Source organism: Merops nubicus, unplaced genomic scaffold (assembly GCF_000691845.1).
Source record: "Merops nubicus isolate BGI_N331 unplaced genomic scaffold, ASM69184v1 scaffold16398, whole genome shotgun sequence".
In the NCBI taxonomy this organism is placed as follows: Eukaryota; Metazoa; Chordata; class Aves; order Coraciiformes; family Meropidae; genus Merops; species Merops nubicus.
This window is the reverse complement of record NW_008627879.1, coordinates 19,089-42,682: the sequence shown is the minus strand read 5'-3', so window position 1 is coordinate 42,682 and position 23,594 is coordinate 19,089. Positions and strand designations below refer to the sequence as shown.

Here is a 23,594-nt window from a genome sequence, read left to right as displayed (position 1 = left end):
TCAGTGTATCCCTTAGATTTTTGTCACATTGGTCTAGTTCATTAGAAAAAGTTTAGAACAAGCTATCGTGTCTTGCAGTGAGAGCAGGTAAAGTTGATGCGTTTTGAATGTAGTTTTATCTAATGTAGTGTCTTTATGTGGCAGGTAGCTGATGAAGAAAGTGGTGTGGGATTTTTTTGTGCTTCTTGGAACTGTTTGTGCACTGATCACCAATTTAAATAGTAAAACATTTACATGCAGTGCCCAGAGTTAACTATTTTTAACTTTTAAAAGTGCGAGCCATGAATAGTAAAAATTTACTATTACATACATTGTGATCATTTATAAGGAAAAAGCTGCCAATTGACTTCCTTTTAATCAGCACCTTTTAAAACTGCAGCACACTAGGTTGGACTGAAAAAATAGGGGTGTCATGGCTGTTTGTATTACAAAAATAAAAAGGTCTAGTCAAGTTTCCAATTCTATCTTATTAGAAAGCTGCCAATTTAAGTTCCTAGTCATTTTCTCTTGCTGTATCTGAGCAGCAGCTGTGTCTGTCTTGGAGCAAGAGTGTTCAGGATTGTTCTGATGACATGAGGGCCTGGCTGGCAGGTCCATGTGGGCAGAGTGACTTCACCTTCCACAGCGGGACTGCCCATACTGTGCACATGGTACAGAGTTATTTTGTGTTTCTGTTAGTGAGACTGTTTTTTTCAGACTTGTGCATAGGTAGAGCATGTTCAGGAAGTGCTTTACAGAGCCTGTGGACGTTTTTGGAAAGATTAGTTCAGAAGTTTGGTCTCACACTGTAAGATGCTCTTCCTGTGTAGTGCAGTTTTAAACACACTAGGTTGAAAATTGTTTTTTTGTGAAGGATGGGGGGCACAGGAGGGGTAAACCCAGAACAAATAAGGGTTTTTTTCTTGTTTGGTGTTTTTGGTTTTGTTTTTCTTTGTAAGAAAAAACACTGAGTGTCTGGATTTTTAACTTGAAAGATCTTTTCTTTTTCCTTGAACAGGATGTCTTTCCCCTGCCCCTCTGTCTCCTTTAGTGAGTTAGTGCTGCTTTTCTGTGTGTGGTTTTTTTTTTTATTATTTTATTTTGGTGGGGTTTTTTGTGTTTTTTAAATTATTGTAGTTTAAAAAACCCTCTCAGATTCTGCTTACTACAATAACGAATGGAACAAATGTTCTCTTTATGTTTACAAGAATTATTATTGATCCATAAGGTCAAGCTGAAAAGTTAAAAGCTACTTTCAATTTATTTTTTTTTTTTTTTTTTTACTGTTTGAGTTTCAAAGATAAAACTAATAAATAAAGGACTTGGTTAGACGTGCCAGGCATTCATGAATTGAACTCAAGTCACTGAAAAATAGTTCAGTTGACTCTTTGGTCTATTGTAGATACAGGAACAAAATTGGAAAGAAAATGTGGCTTAGATGTATTTAGCCAGTTTGAACAGTTTTAAAGTGATGTTCTAGAATTGTCAGTGAAACAGAATGTTTGTTTTTAGTTCTAACAGCAGCTGTGACACAAGCCTCTCTGCAGTCTATACTCCATAAAATTCTTACTGCTGGACCATCTGCTTTCAATATCACTTCCCTAATTTCTCAAGCTGCACAACTGTCTACGCAAGGTATTCAGAGTCTTACTTTCACTTCATGTAAAATTGTTACATTGCATTTTATAAAGATTGATACAATTGAAAGTTATAGAAGCTGTCTCTTGTCTATTGTGGAGGATGTTAAATGGCTTTTTTCCCAAAGATATAGGATAAGTAATTGTTATTTGGGGAGCAGGAAGCTGACATACAAGTAACTGTCTGTGTCTCGCCTTTTGGGATTTTCTTTGTACATTAACCAACTCTGTATGAGTAATGGGAAACATGTGCGAGACTTTCTCAATTTATTCTAAACCTTAATTAGATGTTACTTAATGTTCAGTATAAAACACAGCTCTTCCTTGGTTACCACCCTTCTGGTAATATTGTGCAACTGTGATTCTTGGGGGAGGCCTTAAATGCTTAAAAGAAAGTTTATTCTATCTGACGGGAGAGTTTTGTAGTCTTCTGTAAACAGCATTTTTCAACTTTCAGGCAAGATATTTCTCAGGTATCTTCTAGATATTCTGGTTAGTAAGTTAATAAACGAAGAAATTTAAATCAAAACAATAAACACAGTCATGTTACCAAGTTAGGTAGCAGTATTGTGCTAATGCTAATTTGTAACCAGTAATAAAAACATGGGCAGGAAACTGTTAGTAGATGCCTAGAATGGGTGAACAGGTTTCTAAATAAACTTTGTGCATTCTTTTGATTAAATCGAGTTGAGCACTCTGAAATAGGAATCACAAATGAAACTAAGTTAGTATCTTCATAGGTAAAAAGCATTGCATAATAGCTGCTTCTCTTTCCCCCTCCCCTCAAGTTTTGGAAGTGGAGGGTTTCTGGAAACTACAGTTCTTTAGTTAGGATTGTTGTTGAATATTTGTTGCAGCTGTTTGCATGTCCCCGCTCCCCTAATTGTCTCAAGGTGAATGTTTGCATATTATCTAAAACAGCATACTCCGAAGTACCAAAAGAAAATCTGATTTGTATTTAAGATGGGATACGGTTTTATTAAAAACAAATCTTTTTTTTCTGTACAGCTCAGCCATCTAATCAGTCTCCAATGTCTTTAACATCTGATGCCTCGTCGCCGAGATCGTACGTGTCGCCGAGGATCAGCACGCCCCAGACTAACGCTGTCCCGCTTAAGCCTCTGATGACTACGCCACCCGTGTCGGCCCAGCAGAAGGTAAGCTGCTTCTCATTTATGCCATACAGTAGTAAGGAACTGTTATAGGTAATGGTGAGTATTGCTGCTGTATATCCACGTGCTAACAGTTATGTATAGGACGATAAAATACGTATGTTAGCTTTCATGACAGAAAAAGCCACAACTGGAAGCAGCTACTTGGCTGTATTTTTGCAGTAGAGCTCTAGCATGGAATTCTAATACACTTTTCTGTTCTTGAAGAAAATCTTATGCTTGCATCACATGCTGTCTGTAGACTTTGCCAGGAGATCAGTATTTCAGCATATTTAAATTGAACCCAAAATTTGGTCCAAAGGCGACAACTGATACAGTTGTCTAGACTTGAGCCAGTAAAAGATTTTTAGAATGGGAGAGAAGTTCTTGGTGAAGTTGACTTGTAGTCTCAGATTTGGTTTAGAAATGTTCTAGGTATTTACAAGGTCAATAACATTCATTATATCCGTTTGCCTTCCTGCTCCCCCATCCCCATTCATTCAGAATTCCTTAATTGGATCAGTCACTAGGAAGTATCAATTGAAACTAACGAACTCGTAAGGTTCTTCCTGATGATGAAGTAGAAAATGTAAAGTTGTACTTTTTTTTTTTTTTTTTTTTTTCCTTTTGTATGGTTCCTTTAGCAGGTCACTCTTTGAAGGAAAAGTGTCTTTTACAGAATGTGAGCTCAGTATCCCATATCCAACAAGAAGCAATACTGAGTAATACATGCTCTTGAAGCTGAGGTTTATTTCTCTGCCCAGTGTATCAGACTTTTTTGCTGTGTATACAGTGGGGAAAGTAGATGTAACTAGAGGCACTCAAATGAACTTCCCCTTAAGGGTTTTTCTCCTCGTTCAAAGAGTTGTTACTCATATTCTAGAGGAAGGGTGGGAAGAGATACTGGGTTAAATGACCTGTTACAAAGGAAGATTTTGTTACTAAAGGGGACTGAAGGCAGAGCTACTGATTTGCACCCTCTGGTGGAAAGTAATGCTTTTACGTTCAAGATAGTTTTGTAGTTGTAGATACTGCTTCAGCACGTTAACGGTCTTGTATCTTTTAGGCAAGTTTGGGGCGGGGGTTTTTTTTTGTGGGGGGCGGTGTGGGGGGGGGGGGGGGGGAAACTGGCAGTTTACAGTGCTGTTCTGGCTGTGAAAAATGGAAGCCTGTTGAGGAGGATTTAGACCTCTCCTAGAGGTTTGCTGTTTTCATGCCACGGGGGCTTGTCGTGTCTGTTCATTGTACAGCTCTTTCTTTCAAGATTGAGACTCTCAGATTTTTAACTCATTCTATCAGTATGTTGCCCAGTCTGTGTAGTAGCTTATCAGCATGAGAAGCACAACTCTAGACTGGGGGGTACTTTGGGTTGAGACCATTCTTGTTTGATTTGCTGTGGGGGGGTTGGTTTGGGGTTTTTTTGGTGGTTTTTTTTTCCTGTTTTTCCCTAAAATCCCTTTTCTCCACCCTTCACCACTTGGCTAAGACATCTTTGTTACAATTTTTTACTGCTAAGAGAACCTCTAATGTCTTGAAGGCCTTGTAAGGAATACTTTTTTTTTCCAGGTGCACAGGTTGCATTCCTCATTTTAGTCTGAATGCCTCTTTCTTAGATGGGATTTTTTTCATGGCTACAAAGAAAACCAAGTGATTCTCCCAGTTTGTTGTGATCAACAACGGCACAATGAGTTGTGAAAGCCTCGTGTGTATTCTAGTCCTGCTTGTCTTTGTTTCTGCTTTCAGAGTGCATCCCAAATCTGTGATCACATCCCGTAGCTAGGTGACAAGTAATGAAATTATCAAATAGCAGACTTGAAACAAAGAAGGCAGGTGCCTGGCACTTTCAAATCCTGGGATATGAAACAGAATCTTCTTTGGTTGTTTACTGTCAGTAACTGAAAGCCGGTCTGGTCTGGTCTCTACAACACAGATCTGAATATACTTAAAGTTCTGATTATCAGCTACATGATAAACATGGTAAAGGCTTTCTCTTTAGGGTTCTTTAGGACAGCTAACGGACAGCTTTGCGGGATTTTCATGCCCCTCCCGCCTCCCCCCCATCCTTGTGTTATAAACTCAGCTTCTTTATTATTTATCATCCTGCTACAGATCTTTTTGCAGAATTATCCAAGCAAACTTGAAGCCATTGTCTTTTGTCCAGTATAAAGGCCAGCATTATATCTATGAAGTAGGTGATGTGGTCGTAAACCATGCCTGAAGAGAAAGTGAGGGCAAGCCAAGTGTTGTAAGTAGGGCTGATGTGTCTTGGTAAGCCAGCTGTATAATTGAATATGTTTTTGGACACACAAACCTTCCTTCAGGTTTTCAGTAGAAGCTAAAAAACTTGAAGGCTAAAATGGAAGTTTGAGTCGAGTCTATCTGAGTTTAGTGTAAGTTGTAACTACAGCAAGGCTGCCACTCCTCAAAAAAAAAACAATGAAAAAAGCATTTGTTATTTTATGCTTTGTCTGATGTCTTCACTTACATGCATGGCTTTTTGCCTATAGTTGGTGACTGGCCATGCAGGATTTCACCTCAGGTATCTTCTGAGCAGGGTGTTGTGTTTCACCGCTGTATGTAGAAGTTCTTTTGGAAGTGGTGACATCTGTATTTTGATGAGTATGCCATAATGCATTTTGGAATTAATACATTTTAATCCATCTCTCCTTCAGGTGGCACCACAGTGAGGTGAGGAGGTTTTGAGTGTAATAAACTTCCAAGTTACTCATTCTAAGCTATAATATCTTTGTTTCAGAATGCTATTAATCTTGATGGACTGTTGTGTGTTATTATATACATTGGCAAGTTCTTACTTTCAACACTCTGTGAGGAAGTTTTAAGTCTTAGTATGCTGGGATATAACCATAAAAGCTTTCTTTTTTCTAGGTACCTTGAGTAGGTTCACAGATCAACTAAGCAGAATTAGTAGTAATGCTTGACAGCAGGATCTTTTCTTGGTTTTTGTGTTCCTCAAATCAGGTGGTAACAACAGAGTTTTTGAAATATTAAAGTGAATTGTTTGTGCTAGTCTCAGAAGTTACAACTTCTGAGTCAACAGTAGAGACTTTTCCAGCTCAGTGGGGAAGGAACTGTTCTTGTATTCATGTAATCCAATTCCATAGGATGGAATTGAGATGAGAATTTAGGAGGTGATAGCTCCACTGTGAGCTATTAGTAGTCCACTGCATTAGTAGTCCTTTGGATATATCAGTGAAGTTAGCTTACCCTGTTCTAAGAGTCTGAGGTGGCTTACACATAATCAAGATGTGGTGCTGTGCCAGGACACGCTTGGTTTCAGAGCACAAGCTCTTTGGCTTCAGGTGCTTCTGTGCAGCAGGGGTGGGGTAGGCAAAGCTGACTTGGGATCGTGCAGGCAGAGCCCAGTGCCAGGCACACAGCTGCTCAGGCTGGCTCTGGGAACACCATAGTGCTACAGTAGCATGGTTAGAAACTGCTCTGCATTTTTTCAGAAAAAGCTGTGGAAAGACAGCATGTTACACAGACCTGTCAAGCTCAGTGAGAATGTCACTTATGGATTTTTTTTTTTTTTTCCTTCTTATTTAGCTCTTTTTATTGTTCTGTTCCTGGTACACTTACAGTCTTGGGAACACTTGGAAAACAAGGAATAATTAAGAGTTTTTGTGGCACATTTATCTTATAAAATCCATTTTGTCTACAAGCCACATTTTTAATTTTTTTTATTTTCACCAGCCAAGGATCTAGTTAGTTTTCCAGTTTGGATCTGCAGAATGATTGTATTACCTCTCATGGACTTTCCTTTTGAAGTTGATCCTTCTGTTTGAACAGCCTCCATAGTTGTCTGCTGACAGAGTGAGCAGAATTCAGGCATTAATAGAAAAATCCTCCATGTTGTACATTTCATAAAGATACTTAAGTAGTCTTTTTTCATAAATCAGTTTATGAACTGCTGCTGTTTTGCCCCCTGCAACTGTGTAATACTATTGATTTCAACACTGACTGATCTTACTGTGATCTTGCTTTATATTTTCAGAACCATGACCTTTACATGTGCTATTCAGATTTTTTTGGCTTTTCATGATAATTTTAAAAGGTGGCTTTTCCTCTTAGACATACAAGTAGGTTTGAGATGACATTAAGATTTCCTGCATATTTACATAAATGCAGTTATGCGTTGAGCTTATTTCAGCAGATGCTCTCTGTCTGTGGTTTGTTTCACAGGAGTCTGTTTCTGAAACTGAGAAATTTCTGGAGGTTCAGATGACGCCTAGTTAGTAATGTATACCAGCTTGATGTCAGCAAATGCCAGACAGGCTGCCTGATTTATGTTTTTTTTGTATTTGTGGATCCCTAGAGAACACTTTTCTTCCCTCCTTCTTCCTTCAAACTGGTAACTTGAAATTCCAAAGTGGGGGACAAATTTCAGAGCTGATTCCTCTCCTGTAGGTACTTTAAAAGGGACAGAGGTATGCAGAGTATGGGGCAAAAAAAGTACCTTGAACTCCATTTACTATAACTTAAGACACTAGTACATTTCCAAACTTTTCATCCTGTTGTAGTTCAGGAATTCACAGGAAAGACCATGTCCCAGTGCTGTTGTCTTAACACCTTAAATGTGTGTGCACACTAGAAGGGAAAAGCAAAAACCTACAGGTGACTATTTTTAGTCTTTCATTAGTTTAGAACTGCCAGAACAGTAGGAAAGGGGGGAGTAGCAGGCTGATACATCTGCTTTAGGGTGTTTTGTCTATTTCTAGTAGAGAGGTTATAGTATGCTTATGACCTAACTCTGCCTTTGACACTCTGCAGTGTATTTTCAAGTAGGGAACTTTTAACTTTTTAAGTGAATATTTTTATTTGGATAATAAACAATTCTTCTGAGGTTGAAAATGAGCTTGGTGCTTATGCAGAAGTTATGGTCAACAATGAAATTGGACCGAAATAAATTTACTTCTGTTATGTCTCTTAAGTACTCTTCCTGTCTTTGTTTAAAAAGTTATTGTGGCTGTGAAATGAGATAATTAATTAAAAAAAAGCCACCTTGAGAAGAGTATAAATGTTCTATTAACAAAATAAATTAAAAAAAAAAAAAAACAAAAAAAAAACCAAAAAAACAACATCAAACCCACATGCTGGTCTTTGTAACTTGTAATTTCTGTGTTTTCCTTTGGTTGTTACACTTGATATTTACTGTGAAAGAAGTCTAATGAAGTTTTGAACTTTGCAGGTTGCTACTCCAGGTGTTAAACAAGGACCAGCTCCCCAGGCAGCGCCTCAGCAGCCGGTAGTAGCTGACAAGCAGGCGGGTCACGAACCTGCCTCTCCACGAAGTCTTCAGCGCTCAAGGTACACTGAAATACTTCTCTGTGCTGTCCTCTGGTTTTGCTCTGGATCCAGCATGTGTTGTGTATGTGGAAGTTTGCTGATTCTTCTTTGGCCTGGTTATTGAACTTGTGATTTGACTGCTGCTGCTGAGAGGATGCAGCTAAATATTTTTTGTTACAAGAGCTAATGTGGTAGATTCTCCATTTTAGGGCCACCACTAGGGTTAGAGTCAGAGAAGCAAAACAGAATTTGTATTTCTGCCCAACCACTCTGGAGTCAGTTTAGCAAGCGGTTCCTTGTATTGTGATTTCTGAACGTGGAGGTTTTGTTCTTTCTGTGCAGTTAGGGGAATAAATGCTTTAACGCTGTTATTTGTTTAGTGTTAAAGCATTTGTGGTGTTTTGCTGTGGTGTGATTTGATTTTTAAATCGGTAAGAACTTCTCTCTGTCAGGTGAGTTTGCTACTTTAATCAGAAGCATCAAAAAATTAAATTTCACAAATGCTTTTCCTTGGCCAGACTTTGTTGTCGGCTTTGCAGCCTATTCAGATGTTGCATAAGATGTGAGTTTAGCCTTTGATTTACAAAGTGGGTTTAGAATATCTTCTCTGACATTTTTATTTTGGAAAGATAGCTTTTCACTGTGTAGGATGCTGTGAACTTTGTCATACTGCTTTCAGGGGCTGTAACCAGAGATCTGTCATAAGATCGTTCCGTAGGGGAGTCATGGTCTAGAAGTGTGGCAGGAGGAGATTGCAGGTTGACTCTTGAAAACACACATAGTTGCTGTGGGTTCCTGTAAGTCTACAAGGTGTTGCGTTTCTTAAAAGTTAGATTTTTAGAGTGGTCGAATAAGGGCTGTGGTATAATTGAAAAACAAAACAAAAACATCCCAACAAGAAAAATCCAACACACTTTTTCCTTTTCAGCATATCTGAAGCTACATGGTGATGCTTTGCAGACCATAAAATAGTGAAGTGTTTTTATCTGCCCTTCTGGGACTAATAATAAAGAGGACCTTTGATTACATGTCATCACTCTTACTGTTAGATTTTCAAATCTGTATTGGTTTTTGGTGTTTGGGGTTTTTTTGGGTGGTGGGTTTTTTGGCAGTCCTGTCTGTACTAGTGATTGGCTTTACTGGAGATGCTGTGATTTTAGTCAGTTTGAATATACACACAGAACCAAGCCAGACATTTTTGAGCCTTTAATGTTTTTTATCTTACAGACACTTGATTCTAATCTTCAGCAGAAGTCTTGCCCTACCACTTAACTTTCCTCTATGGATAAAGACAGCTCCAGTCTTCAGTAATTTTGGATGGTGCTGTTTATATCTTTCTGAATTACAGTATCAAAAATAAAATTATACTTTGTAATCAGCTAAACCTTTTTAATGAGGGGACTAAACCTTTTTATGAGGAGTGGTAAGGTTTTGGGGAGCAGTTCCCAGTCACAGACCCTTTAGTCCTTTGCTGATCCCCCTTTCCACATAACACTAGCTTCCTTAGCAAGATTTCCTATTTTGGAAACATTTACCATGGCCTGGAGTCTGTGAAGTGATACTAGTGGGCATTTGACCTGATAATCCATACTCCATCCTCCCTTTGGGTTATAGGATTTCCTAATCCAGCATAACCCTTACCTACATCAGGTTACCCTTAGGGATCCATTGACCCTCCGCCACCCATTGCTCTGCTTGGGGTCAGCATTTCACTGGAGAAGGGGAACCGAGTTTGTCCCAGCAGCCCTGCCACTGGGACTAGGGAGTCGTGCAGGTAGAGCTGTCCCGGATCTGAGGAGGCAGCAGTGCAGGAAGCCCTGCACAAACAGAGGGCACTATGCAGCTGGTATCAAAGGGGTTGTGACAATGAGTATTGTTTGGTGTCTCCCGCTTTGCTACACATTTGTGCCTATGCGGTATTGTGTATCCTGAGTTCACGTGTTTCTGTAACTCGTATTACAGAAGTATCTCGTTTAAAAAAAAATGGAAGATTAAGGAACAGGTTATTTTATTTGGAAAAACTTTGTATGATTGGTATTTTCTTCAGTGCAGTAGACTTGAATGCAGGTAAACCAGCTCAGATGTATATTTACTCACCTGCAAAAAATATTCCTGTGTCTGGGCAATATTTGTGAATTAGTATAGAACAGACTATTCCTTTGTAGGTGAAAGCTGTCAGTTGGAGTGGGCGCTGCTTTTGGGGGTAACTCCCTTTACTTTTTTCATAGGAATGAACAACAATTTAGCAACCGAGACTGTTAGCAGATAGACCAAAAAGCACCTCTAAGAATTAATACTGCATTTTTCTACAGCTTAAGTACAGACTCATTGTGCGGAAGTTAATTGTAACTAAATTTCCTTTGCCTTTACTATTTAAAGTTCTTAGTGGCTGGAGCTAAAATTATTTTTAACTTGTCTGGGAGGAAACACTGTTTAAGAAATGTGTGAATAGCTACCAGTAAGTTTAAAGTTGTGAACATTTCAGTCATGTAAGCTAGGAAATTAATGCAGTGTAGGCATACAGGGAGTCTTTTGGTAAGAGATGATTCCAGAAACATGCCTTGAATTATGGAGGCTTTAAAAATGGAATTATAGTTTTCATAATCAACAGGTTGATCAGGTTGCAAGTTTCTCTTTATTTCTAGAATGGACTGGGAATATCTTTCCTTTACCTTAGAAAATGCAAAACTGTAGGAGGGGCAGACGTTTCCTATTTTTTATGCTTTGTAAGTTTTTTTTTTTTGTAGTAGTATATTTCAAAACCGTTCTGCTCTCGCACTTTGGTACAGCTGGTTTTGTCTCTCGGGAAGCATTCCGTTGCTTAAAGTCAGTCTTTAACTCATCCTGCAGCTAAGGCAGGTATTTGGCTTCACTGAAGCATTTAAAAATACAGTAGTTTGGAACTATCATTGCTGCATTTGTAGCTCCCCCTGCTGCTCATATAGGAGTGCTAAGATATTTTGTGAAAAAGTTTTATTCATGATTAAGATACAAATTTATTTTTGAGAAACCCCCAGATTTTATTTTCCTGAAATTTTTTTTCTGGTGTGTTAGAGTGACTTTTTTTTAAAAAAAAAAAAAAATTTTTTTTTTAATGGTTGAAGTAGGACTCAGAGGAACTGGGTTGATAAATGGAAAGGAGGAGGCAAGTCATAGAGGAACTTTGATCCTGTTAGAACTAAGGAGTAAATAAGTGTTGAAGATGTTAATAAATGTGGCCTTTCTCTGCACCAGTAGTATGCTGATGCTGTATGAATACACAGAAACATAGAATAATTTAAGTTGGAAGGGACTTCCCATTGTGATCTGGTTCAAGTGCCAACTCAGCGTATGACAGGGCATCATTTAGGCTTTTTTGAATATCTGAGCATCTTTGTCCAATGTTTGACTACCCTTATGGTGAAATGTTTTCTTCTTTGTCTAATGAGAATTTCCCTTCTTGCAGCTTTTGTCTGCCTCTTGTCCGTTCTCTGTGCATCTCTGAAAAGAGCCTGGCCATCTGCTCTCCCCGTAGTTACAAACAATAAGAGGATCTTTCAGTCCCCTTTCATCAACCTTGTCTTTCCCAAACTGAATAAGCTTTGAGCTTCTCCTGATACAGCATGTGTTTCAGCCACTTAGTCATCCGTGTGGTCCTCTGCCAGATTCCTTTGGTGTGGCAGTTTGGCTCTTGTCTGGTTTAAACGTTAAACAGTATTTGCCCGGTGTTAATCACTGAAGCACAGTCACTGGCTTTCAGCTAGTCTTTGTACTGCTGACTGTAGCCTTTGAGCCCAGCAGTTCACTCAGTTTTCCACCCACCTTACACATGAAACATGGATTGGATAAGTAAGCAGTTTGGCTGCAAGAAGGCTATGGGAGATGATGGCATAGGCCTTGCTGAAGTCCAGGTAAACAGCACCACTGCTTTCCTCTTATCCTCTGAGCTAGTCATCTCATCACAGAAGTCAGTGAGGTTGGTCAGGCAAGACTTCTCCTTGGTCAATCTATGCTGACTCTTCTTTTGCTTTTTAGTCTTTCATGTATCTGGAACCCCTTCCAGGAAGGGCTTGCTCCATCACTTTCCCAAGAGACTTAAGTTCAGCTGGCCTCTAGTTTCCAAGCTTGTCATCCTTGTGCTGCTTGAAAATGGCTTTAACATTTACTTTTCGTTTTTCCCCCATAGTGAGGAAACTTGCCTGCTCACCGTGCTGCTTCACGGTGTCGCAGCGTCCGAGTGTTACCAGCCAGCGCCTTGGTTACGCTTGGGTGCGCACCACCTGGTTGTGTGGGCATACGTCCCGTTGGTTTAACTGCTGCCTAGCTTCTTCCTCCACTGTAGGCAATAATTTACTTGCACTGACTCTGCTGATGTGCCTGGGCATGTAGGAGGCCTGAGGGCAGACCAAAATGGTAAAACTCCAGGCAAAAAAAAGTGTGTCAACTATCCATTTTTTTTCATGGTCTTTATCTCTAGGTCCCCTTGCCTTGTAGAAGGACGACACACCTATTCCTTAACCTTTCATTTGCCCCTGTGTACAGCCCTTGTCACCCTTCATCTTCTTGGCTCCTTTCAACTCCAGCTTCAAAATTAATCAACTGAACGTTTCTACAGCTAAGTGCTCGCACTCATAAGTGGTTTGGAAGTACTTGAGCCAATTATTGAAGAGAACACAGAGCACAAAACCCAACAAATGCGTTTTTTTCCCCAGTTACAAATTATAACAGCAACTGTAAGAAAGCTGTCTCCCAAAGTCTTTCTGCATTGTTTTTTTTTTTTAAATATCTTAGGCTTTTAAACAAGTTTGGGAGTACTTAAAAGAATGAGGCTAAAGTCTTCGATACTGCAGAGCAGTGTGTTGTACCTAATTTGCTGGCTGTTTGGAAACCTGCTGTAATTCTTTGCAAGTGTGAGTGGTGAGGATAAATGGCTAGGCATTGGTCTGTAAAGGTAGTTGCATTATGCTAGGGTGTTTTCTGTCCTGGGGCTAGGTTAGGTGATGAACTAAGATTCCTCTCAAATTTGTGTTTTTTTTTCCTGCAACTTGCATGCAAGTAGTAAGAAAGTTTTAAGAAACAGACTGAAATTATGACCTGTGTTGAAAAGGTGCTGCCAGTGAGAGAATGATTTTAAACACAATTTACAGGTCATGGCTAGGTACTTACACAGCTAGGACTATGTATTGCTCAGTGTATGTAGTGCCAAAGAACCTCGGAACTGTTGAGGTACCATCACTGTTGTGGTGCTGACTCTATTGAATATAGGAAGGACATTGCATGAACAGTCACCGAGGGTACAAATAAGTCAGTTCACACACAATTGACATCACCCCCAACAATCCCAACAATAATATTGCCTGACCGACCATAGATGGGACAAACAAGGAACCAAGGTTTCCCATAGATGGAATGGGAAACAGCCAGGACAACAGATAAAGCACATAGGATAAAGGTGGCCACATGGCCAGCTCTCACCCTCCTAGCTTGCATTTACAAAGGTCTAACCTGACCGGGGCCCAGCTCCAGGGAGAGTGAGGAGGTCTGCCCTGAACCAGGAAGCTCTGTGGAGTGCACTCCACAGACAGACACTCCTGACTCCCTGCAAGTGGTCCCAGCTTTTATCCCCAAGCAGACACCTGACCTTTGTCAACTCAATGCAGGACCCCCTGGGGCTCATTTCCCTTATGGCTCTCCCTGCAGGGCCGGCCGCACCCTGGGGGGAAGCTATAAGGCAAACTCACCTCCTCTGTATGAAGGGCTGTGGGAATAACCCATATGTCAACCTTAATTCAGGGCTCGGGGTTCAGACCCCAGCATTTCAGCGTATCAGCTGAACATTTCTTCCTGCATCTGTTCTTCAGCAACAGGTTAACACACCAACCAGAAAAACAACAGCATGAATATGTTCAAGTTAAGCAATCAAGTTGGTAGCTACAAACTGTTCCTGTGCTACTTCTGTTCTCTCGAGCACTTTAAGTGAAGATGTACAGTATCACAATGTCACCTAGACGTTTGTGTTTTGGCATTAGTAGACGGTTGTGCTCCTCAAAGCCCATATGTCAGGACATCAGGCTTTGTTCTTAAGGATTATTGTAACACTTGCCAACTCTGTTGAATAAGCCTGTCTGACTCCATCTGATAAGTCATCATTAAAATTCCTGGGTTTGCAGCTATTTGAAAGAAGAGCATGCATGCATATATTCTCTGTCCATCACTAAAATGAAGGCACAACGTACATCTCTTGAACACCTATCAAAGTTAAAAAACAAAAAAAATACCTCAAACAAAAAAACCACCTCTTATGTTGTAGGACTCAAACAGTCCCCTGCAAATGGGGGGGTTTGTGAAAAGTGGTCTGCCAGAAGAATTTGCTTGTAGTTGAAATGTTTCTGGTACTTTTGTGGCTGGAAGCAAAAATTTTACATGTTTATTTCTCTACATGTTTACTTATATGTTTAAATGCTCACCTTCTTTTTTAATTCTTTCTTCTAGTAGTCAGAGAAGCCCATCACCAGGTCCAAATCATACCTCTAGCACTAGTGCATCAAACTCAACTCCTGCACCACAGAATACACCTGTACGCCCCACCTGTTCATTAACACCCACGCTAGCAGCACACTTCAATGAAAATCTTATAAAGCATGTCCAGGGCTGGCCTGCAGACCATGCAGAGAAGCAGGTGAGTACACTTGTGCTTTGTTCCCTGTGAGAGTGCCAAGTATTTAGCTTAAAGTCTGGTTTTCTTATACAGGTTGTTTTTTTCCTAGAAATTTAAAAAACTTTAAAACAAACAAACAAACAAAAAAAACCCACAAAACCCCAAAACCCCAAACCTGATGCTTGACTTTAGCCAGGAAAGAAGAGAGGGAAAAGAGATTAGGCCAGACCTACAGGTTTTATGTGTGATTGCCATTTAGCAGTTGAGTATTTTCAGACTTGCTTAAAGTAGCAGTGCTTTTGAAATTCTCTCCGATGACTAGTTCTCTCCATAACTATTTTCTTACTGCCAGAGTTCTATTGAAATTTACAAAGAACATTAATTTCAAGAAATTTTTATAATACTGATGTTTGTTGTGCGGAAAATGTTATTAATTAGGTGACAGGGTCAAGCTATTTGAGACTACTTCACTGTTTGAGTCACTGAGCTGTTAGCTCTACATAGTGAAAGAGGAACTCTGCCTGGTTTGTTGTACCCAGGTTTTAAGATGATGTAGAGGATGGAGAGTGAATGTGAGCTATTTTTACATGATGGGAAATCCAGTAGAATTGCCATCCATATTTTATAACTAACTGCATGAAGCCTATCCTGTTGTGGTGATACAGGATGCGTGTCAGCTGCTTGGAATGTATTACTCAAAAGAGCTTTATTGGTTATTGAGTGTAGTTCCAAGTCCTTTCACAGCAGCCCTGTCTGACAGAGTCTGGTAGGATGTTAATCTTACCTAGTGCAGTTTACTTTTGTCTTTTGAAGCGTGGTTGCACGCTGGCTCGAGCCTGCACTGGAGCCTACACTTGCAAGATGACTCTCAGAAGTGCAGTCTAGACTGATAGCCTGTTTGGACTCTGTCTGGGGTTCTGGTTTTGGTTTTGTTTTCATTAATTTTTTTAAAATTCAGTTTTAAGACATTACTGACCTGTACTGAGCCAAACAACTGACCCATGGCTATGGAATGTGTGTTTAAGGAAATGGCACAGCACAGCCACTTCTCTCGATGGCTTTGGCCCTCAGTTTAGATAGTGTTATTTATACTGGGTACTGAATTGCTGCATACCTGAATGCAGAAAAATATAGATTTATAAAGTTCATAGGTCTTTTTTTTTTTTCCCCACTATCAGTAATAAAGAAGTAAAAAAAAAAAAACTCAGCTAGTGCTGGTCAATCATGTTCTCAGTCAGAGATGCTTTTACCTTTGTGACAAGTAGTACATGCTGTATTGTTCTCTTTGCTCTTCCAGATGATTTCACATGACAGTGGTGTCTGTAGAACAGTTTTGAATAGTAACACTTGAGGGACCTTAAGATTGATGACTGGTCAGCTTAAAGAGATGTACTTTTTAAGTTGTTATTGATAGTTTGCTATGAGTCTCAAGGCTTTGGAGTTATGTAGGGAGGACATGTGAAATTATGTCCTGCTGGAGACTAGGATGCTTCTGGATGTCAACACCCTCTGGAAAAGAAAACTTTTAATATTTAATATTCCCCTGATTCTAGAGAATTGGAACAGAAAGTGTTTCTCTGAACTGTAGACATGCCAGAAGTTGATGAAGACATGTGCTGAATACCATTATTTGTAGGAAGGAAAAAATCAAGCACACAAGTACTTAATCAGATGTTGTGGATTAACCCCACTAGGCAGCTAAGCTCCACCCAGCTGCTCTCTCACTCTGCCCCAGCAGGATAGGGGAGAAAATTTGAAGTCCAAAAGTGAGAAAACTCAGGGGTTGAGATAAAGGCAGCCTAACATGAGTTAAAGCCTGGGAAGGGAGAGGGAGAAAGTGATGCAAAAGCAGTTGCTTACCATCAGCCAGCCAATGCCCAGCCAGTCACTGAGCAATGGCAGCCTCTGTAAAACTGTCCCCCAGGTTCACTGCTGTGTGTGACATTGTGTGCTGTGGAATTCACCTGGGGCCAGCCAGGATCAGCTGTCCCGGCTGCATTCCCTCCCTGCCTTTTGTCCACCTGTGGCGCATTTGCTGGGGGGATCTGAAACAGGAAGGGAGAAACCCTGGATGCCATGCAAGCACTACTGAGAAACAGCTAAAACTCTGGTGTGTTATCAGCGCTGTTTTGGTCACAGATCCCAAGCATAGCACTATATGGGCTGCTGTGAAGAAAATTTAACTCCATCCTGGCCAGACTGAGTACAGCAGAGTAACACTGCTGGGCACTAGTATAGCAGGGAAGGATCTATTTGAAACAATTTTATTTTTTTTTCTTCGGTGTGCCACTTGAAAGAAATCATCTTTCCTTGTTGCAATGTGATACACAGCATCTCCGAGTGATTATACTAGTTTCCTTGATGCTCTTGAGGAGCGTTCTGGAGTCAGATATCCAGTTCAGTGACAAGACTAAGAAATGCATGAATTAGGGATAGGTCCTACCTTCGAAATTTACGTTTCTGCTTATCTCCACATGACTGAGTGGGGATAGTAAAATGAAGGAGCTTGTCTAAAAGCAAACACCTGATGAGGGTTGCAAAGGGTTTTTTCCCGTATTAGATAGCTGGAAAGAAGATTCTACTTGGTTCATTTTGTCACTAATGCTTAATTCAGATGGGAAATTTAAGTCTGCCATTAAAATAGCAGGCAGAGGCTTTTAAGTACTTGGTCAAATTACTATGGAAAGATATTTCATTTGTTAGGATCAAGGATATCTAAACCATCCCTGCCTTAGTATGGGCCTGGGTTAGACAATATCTTGGCAGCCAGTGCTGTTCATTTCTGATTCTAAAGGGGCTTTTATAGAGAATTTAATGTACTTCTGCTTTAATACTCCCTTTTGAAGTTAGAGTGCTTTGCTGTTTCAAGGCAGTCATCCAGTGAACCTCTGGCTACAACCAGTTGTTTCCAGTACATGATTCAAAATCATAACCTTTATGTGTGAATATTGCAGGCATCAAGATTACGTGAGGAAGCCCATAACATGGGAAGTGTCCATATGTCAGAAATTTGTACTGAATTAAAGAATTTAAGGTCTTTAGTTCGAGTATGTGAAATTCAAGCAACTTTGCGTGAGCAAAGGTAAGCATGTGCTGTATGTTTATTTTCAAAATGGTAATTTTCAAGGTGGAATTAGAATTCCCACTCTAGTGTTGTTTGATGTGAGCTATGTTTACTACTGACTTTGTAAGTATGCTAGTACTCACTGGGCTCTCTTCACTGCATGTGTCTTGCCTGTTTCCCACACAGAAACCTCTTAGTATCCAACTAATAGAACAGGAGATGTAACTTTGTAGAATCATAGAATGGTTTGTGTTGGAAGGGACCTTAAAGATAATTTACTTCCAACCCCTCTGCCACGGGCATGGACACCATTCACTAGACCAGGTTGCTCAAAGCCCCATCCAACACTTGAACACTTCCAGGGAGGAACCAGTCACACCACCCTCGTAGTGAAGAACTTCTTCCTTACATTTAATCTAAATCTACTCTCTTTCCATTTAAAGCCATTGCCTCTTGTTCTATTGCTACAAGCCCTCGTAAGAAGTCCTTCTCTAACTTTCTTGTAGACTCTCTTTAGGTACTAGAAGGCTGCTATAAGATCTTCCTAGAGTGTTCTCCAGGCTGAATGACCCCAGCTCTCAGCTTGTCCTCATAGGGAAGGTGCTCCAGCCCACTGATCATCTTCATGGCTTTCTGGACTCACTTCAGCAGGTTCATGCCCTTCTTACGTTAGGGGCTCTGGAGCTTAGTGCAGTACTCCAGGTGGGGTCTCGTGAGAGTGGAATAAAGGGGGAGAGTCACCTCTTTCAGCCTGCTGTCCACACTTCTTTAGATGCAGCCCAGGATACAGTTGGCTTTCTGGGCTGTGCTTGCACATTGTTGGCTCCTGTTGAGCTTTTCATCAGCCAACACCCCCAAATCTTCCTCCTCAGGACTGCTCTCAGTCCATACTGCACCCAGGCTGTATTTGTGCTTGGCATTGCCCTGACCCAGGTGCAGGACCTTGCAGTTGGCTTTGTTGAACTTCGTGATGTTCACACGGGCCCACCTCTCAAGCCTGTCAAGGTCCCTCCCTTCCCTCCAGCATGCTGACTGCTCCACACAGCTTGGTGTGCTGAGCAGACTTGCTGAGGGTGCACTCAATACCACTGTCCATGTCCCCGACAAAGACATTAAACAACTCCTGTATGTATTTTCACTTGGAAAAGATGTTACATTAGTGCATTAGGAAAAACTGAGTTGCTCCCACTAGTTCAGCATCCTGCTGAAATTCCTGTCCATAGGTGATGCGTAGGTCACGTAGGTACAAATCTGCATGGTTCAGACTGGTCTCAAATGCTGCAGTTTGCATGAGGCGTTTGTTAGGTCTAAAGCCAGGGCAGGTTTGAACAGGTGGTGTTGATATCACAAGCTAAGGAAAAATTAGTGTTGCTTAGGTAGGAGGTGTCTGAGAAGATCTTGGGGTTCTTGATGAGATGGTGATCATAGCAAAGTAGACTTCTGCTTCTTTCAAGTCAATAATTAGCGGATGTCTTCTGTGTCACCAAAGCAATACACAACCCTGTTGAAGACTGTTGTGTAAGAGTGAAAAGTTCAGTCTTAAAATACATGCTGAAACTACTTTAATATTGTTTTCTTTTTGAATTATGTTATCCCATCTATTAAGTCACTTTGAATATGATGATTCTGATTTACTGTTTTAAGCTGCTTTAATAGCGGTGCATGCTGTTTAAGTAGCTAGCTTTATCCCAGAAGCTCTTGCTTTTTGGCAATAACTAAACCAGACCTTTAGTCAGAATTAGCCTATAATATATGTGTAAATATCTCCTAATTGAAATTATCCATTCTTTCTGAAATTTTATTTAACTGCATTACATAAATGACAATTTCTGTAACACATTTAATGAACTGCATGGCTTCTTACAGGTTTTGTCTCTATTTCTAGGTGTACATTTGAGCTGAAATAACGTCAAAATGTCATTATTCAGCTCACTGAATAGCACCTTGTTTCTTGTACACTGTGTATCCTTAGGTTATCAACGTATAATTGCTATTATGACTTAATCTATGGTAACATGTATCTTTTATTTCTGTTGCAATCCCAAAGACGTGGAACACATGGCATAAGTAACAAGCTGGTGGGGGGAGTCTTTTGCAAAGGATGGAATTGCCCAAGCCAGTACATTTGAATGATAATATTATTTCTATGCCATTGCACAGAAGAGGACTATTTTTGTTCTAAGAGGGAACTTTACCTCTAGGCAAAGGAAGTATATTGCTTTAACCATACCTGACAGCATGTGAGAAGGCACGTTTCATTGGCATACATTTTGTATGCCTGTGCCTTTTAAGCATAATGTTTTTTTCAATATCTATATCTTAATTATTTTTCATCTACTTTTCACCAGACAATCCATTTTTACTAAACTGGGCATAAGGCACAGGAAAGCGTTCCACAAAAGTCTGCTGAAGTGGATGCTTTTTCCACATCGATTAAAGTTGCTTCAGACTTTTATAGAATATTTATCTGAAACTTCACTTTTCCTTGAGGAGTTTCTTAATTAATTCACATGCTTGCATTGCACTTCAGCATAATGAAAAGTTGCTTCAAAATACACATGAAAAATTCTGGGAAGCAATTATGTAAAACAGATGTTCATTAATCACAATAATGATTTATGTCAGTTATAGAATCATATAATTGTTTAAATTAGAAAAGGCATTTAAGGTCATTGAGTCCAACCATTAACCAACACTGCCAAGCCCACCACTAAACCATGTCCCTAAGCACCACATCAACACATCTTACAAGTGCCTCCAGGGATGGTGACTCTAACACTTCCCTGGGTAGCCTGTTACAGTGCTTGACAGCCCTTTCTGTGAAGGAGTTTTTCCTAATGTCCAATCTAAACCTTCCCTGATGCAACTTGAGGGCATTTCCTCTTGTCCCATCACTTGTTCCTTGGAAGAGGAGTCCAAACCCCTCCTTACTCCAGCCTGCTTCCAGGTAGCTGTAGAGAGTAATAATGTCTCCCCTGAGCCTCCTTTTCTGCAGGCTAAACCACCCCCGTTCCCTCAGCTGCTCCTCATCAGGCTTGTTCTCTAGACCCTTCACCAGCTTCATTGCCCTTCTTGGTCACATTCTAGCACCTCAGTGTCCTTCTTGTAGTGAGGGGCCCAAAACTGACCACAGTATTTATTTGAGGCGAGGCCTAACCAGTGCTGAGCACAGGGGGGCAATCACTGCCCTTAGCCCTGCTGGCCACACTTTCTGATACAAGCCAGGATGCTATTGGCCTTGTTGGTATCTTTCACTGAAATTGTAGAAGTACACTTGTAAATACTTATTTAATATCTTTGTATAATGGAAATGTTTATACTAATTTATTTATTTATTTTTTTCTTGCAGGATACTATTTTTGAGGCAACAAATAAAAGAACTTGAAAAGCTAAAGAATCAGAATTCTTTCATGGTGTGAAAAGTTGTAAACAATTGCACATGGTTTTGAGTACAGGAACTATTAAACTGATGCCCAGTCTTAACACTTTTGAGCTGCATTTGAGTAGACTTTGGACCGTTGAGCTGGGCAGATAAAAAAGTTGACATGGGGAAGGGGACAGGAGGGAGTCAAATTCAGGGGAAAGATACAAGAATGATTTGTAAAACCCTTGAAATGTAGATTTCTTGTAGATGTATTCTTCACGTTGTAAATATGTTTTGTAGAGTGAAGCCATGGGAAGCCATGTGTATCAGAGCTTAGACATCCAAAACTAATCAATGCTGAGGTGGCTAAATACCTAGCCTTTTACATGTAAACCTGTCTGCAAAATTAGCTTTCTTTTTTTTTTTTTTTTTTTTTTTATTTTTAGTTAATTTATCATTCAGAAATCTTGCATTTCGTAAAATTCAATGCAAGCGCCAGGCGATCTGTGTCTAAGGCTGCAACAAATTGGGTAATGTACAAAATATCATGAAACGACCGTTTCCACACTTGCACCGAATCAAGAGCAGTGCTTCCCCACTTCTGTTCTACAGAGAAACGTTTTTCATTTCCTGTGTTCCATTTCCCCCTTGAATCCTAAATCTGATTTTATCAGTTTTTTAATGCTTCTAATTTTCCCTTTTCTTAAGGCACTGTTGCTATGGCACTTTTTCTATAATCTTTTCATTCCTGTGTACAGTAGCTTAAAATTGCAGTGATTGAGCATAACCCACTTGTTTGTATAAATTATTGAAACGTATTTCCATTTGCACCCTGTAAGAATGGACTTATAGTACTGCTGGGCATGTGTGCTGAAAGTACATTACTTGCTCAAATATAAGAAAATAGCCCAATGAACATGTTAACATGGTTGTGGGAGGGGAAAGGAAAAAAAAAAAGCTAGTCAGATGTGAATTGTATCTGTTGTAATAAACATGTTAAAACAAAGAAACACTGGTTTTCATTTCATTTGGTCAACACATACTAAAATTTGGTCTGTTTGGGGACTCAGAACTGTTCTTGTTGAACATTTTTGTACTTAAATAATTCCTCAAGGGAGGTTTTGTTTAAATCTTGTAAACAGGAAAATGTGTATAAAATATTTAATGAAATATAAAATTCAACAAGAATGATTTAAGACACCTCCCCAACAGTTGTCATATGTTAACTTCTGGTTTACCTGTCTTGATATTATGACATTTCATTTCGAAGGATGTTTGTGTTGTAGCTAACTGTTTAAGTCTGGTGCTGACTGCTGTTCTTAACCATCACAAAACGCTGAATTTGTGTAATTGGAGCAACCACTGTTTGAAAATGGTGGCAAAGCTCAGCTTTGTATATTGTTTCCTAAAGTATATTAAAAATAAAAAAGAAACTATTGCTACTACAAAATAAATGTGGCTTTTTCTTTGCTTAAAATGGTGATGGCAGTGCTAGTCTACTACTTGCAGAAGTGTATATGTGTCAGTTGTCTGTTAAGAAGGATGCTAGGTGATGGATTTAAAAAAAGGAACTTAATCATTAAGGTGTTGACGTGATGCTACATGTTGTGTTCCTACAAAATACTGTCTCTCGGCACCAGAAACATTAATTGACTTTTATTTTGCCTTGTCTCTTGTTGAGTGGACTCAGACTGATTTTTAAACTCAAGTTTTTCATCAGTGGAAGCTGAATACTCTGTCCTAACAAGACATTGCAAATGGAGCACGTTGAAATATCTGAACTAACAACAGCTGAGAAATCAGGATAGAGTAACTTGTAACTGTTCCTTACTTTTTGACTTTGTGTGTGCTTTTGTGTTTCATATAATGCAAATGCTTTATTTTACTCAGAAAATGGGAATAGAATAGTATTGAATGAATTATTTTGACATATATTGTTTCTGCATTTTTGGAGACCCAGGGCCAAGTGATGGAAGGATTCTTGACACTTTTACCAGCCTAACATCCTATTTCTTGTAATGCTCATTGTCTTGAGGTTGCCCGAGTGTGGGGAAATAGCCTATGAGATGGGTGGAGGTACAGGAGATCTTTCACCAGTGGTTGTCCTTGGTTCCAATGTTCTGCTGTTCAGTTACTTGCTGAGACAAAGGTTGCTTCTGTCTTAAGAGGTATGCTGGGCCTATTTTCCACTAGATTATTTTGTTTCCTTTTGATTCATATATTACCCTGTATAGCATCCTGTATTGATGCGCTTCACAAGTTAATTTTGTTCTGTAGAAAATTACTTTGGACCTTTTTTTTTTTAACTTCTGGTTTTAATTCATTTTCTTGTATGCTCATGCCTGTTGATCTTATTATTCCTTGTTTTACAGAAGAGTCTCTTCCAGCTTGAAGACTACTAGTCTGTTTTATCACATGAAAACTTTCATAATGTATGAATGGCCACCTGCTACTACCA

General features: G+C 39.7%; 1 protein-coding gene across 1 annotated transcript in view; it reads left to right on the top strand.

The window, feature by feature from the left end:
- Window positions 1-22,332, top strand: part of WAC (WW domain containing adaptor with coiled-coil) — a 38,705-nt gene extending 16,373 nt beyond the window's left edge. Inside the window, exons 7-12 of the mRNA XM_008946497.1 lie at window positions 1,492-1,614; window positions 2,625-2,773; window positions 7,974-8,092; window positions 14,543-14,729; window positions 17,663-17,790; window positions 21,122-22,332. Coding sequence (XP_008944745.1) covers window positions 1,492-1,614; window positions 2,625-2,773; window positions 7,974-8,092; window positions 14,543-14,729; window positions 17,663-17,790; window positions 21,122-21,191 — 776 coding nt within the window. The 3' untranslated portion in view covers window positions 21,192-22,332. The remainder of the gene's footprint in view (window positions 1-1,491; window positions 1,615-2,624; window positions 2,774-7,973; window positions 8,093-14,542; window positions 14,730-17,662; window positions 17,791-21,121) is intronic.
- The last annotated feature ends 1,262 nt before the right edge of the window (window positions 22,333-23,594 follow it).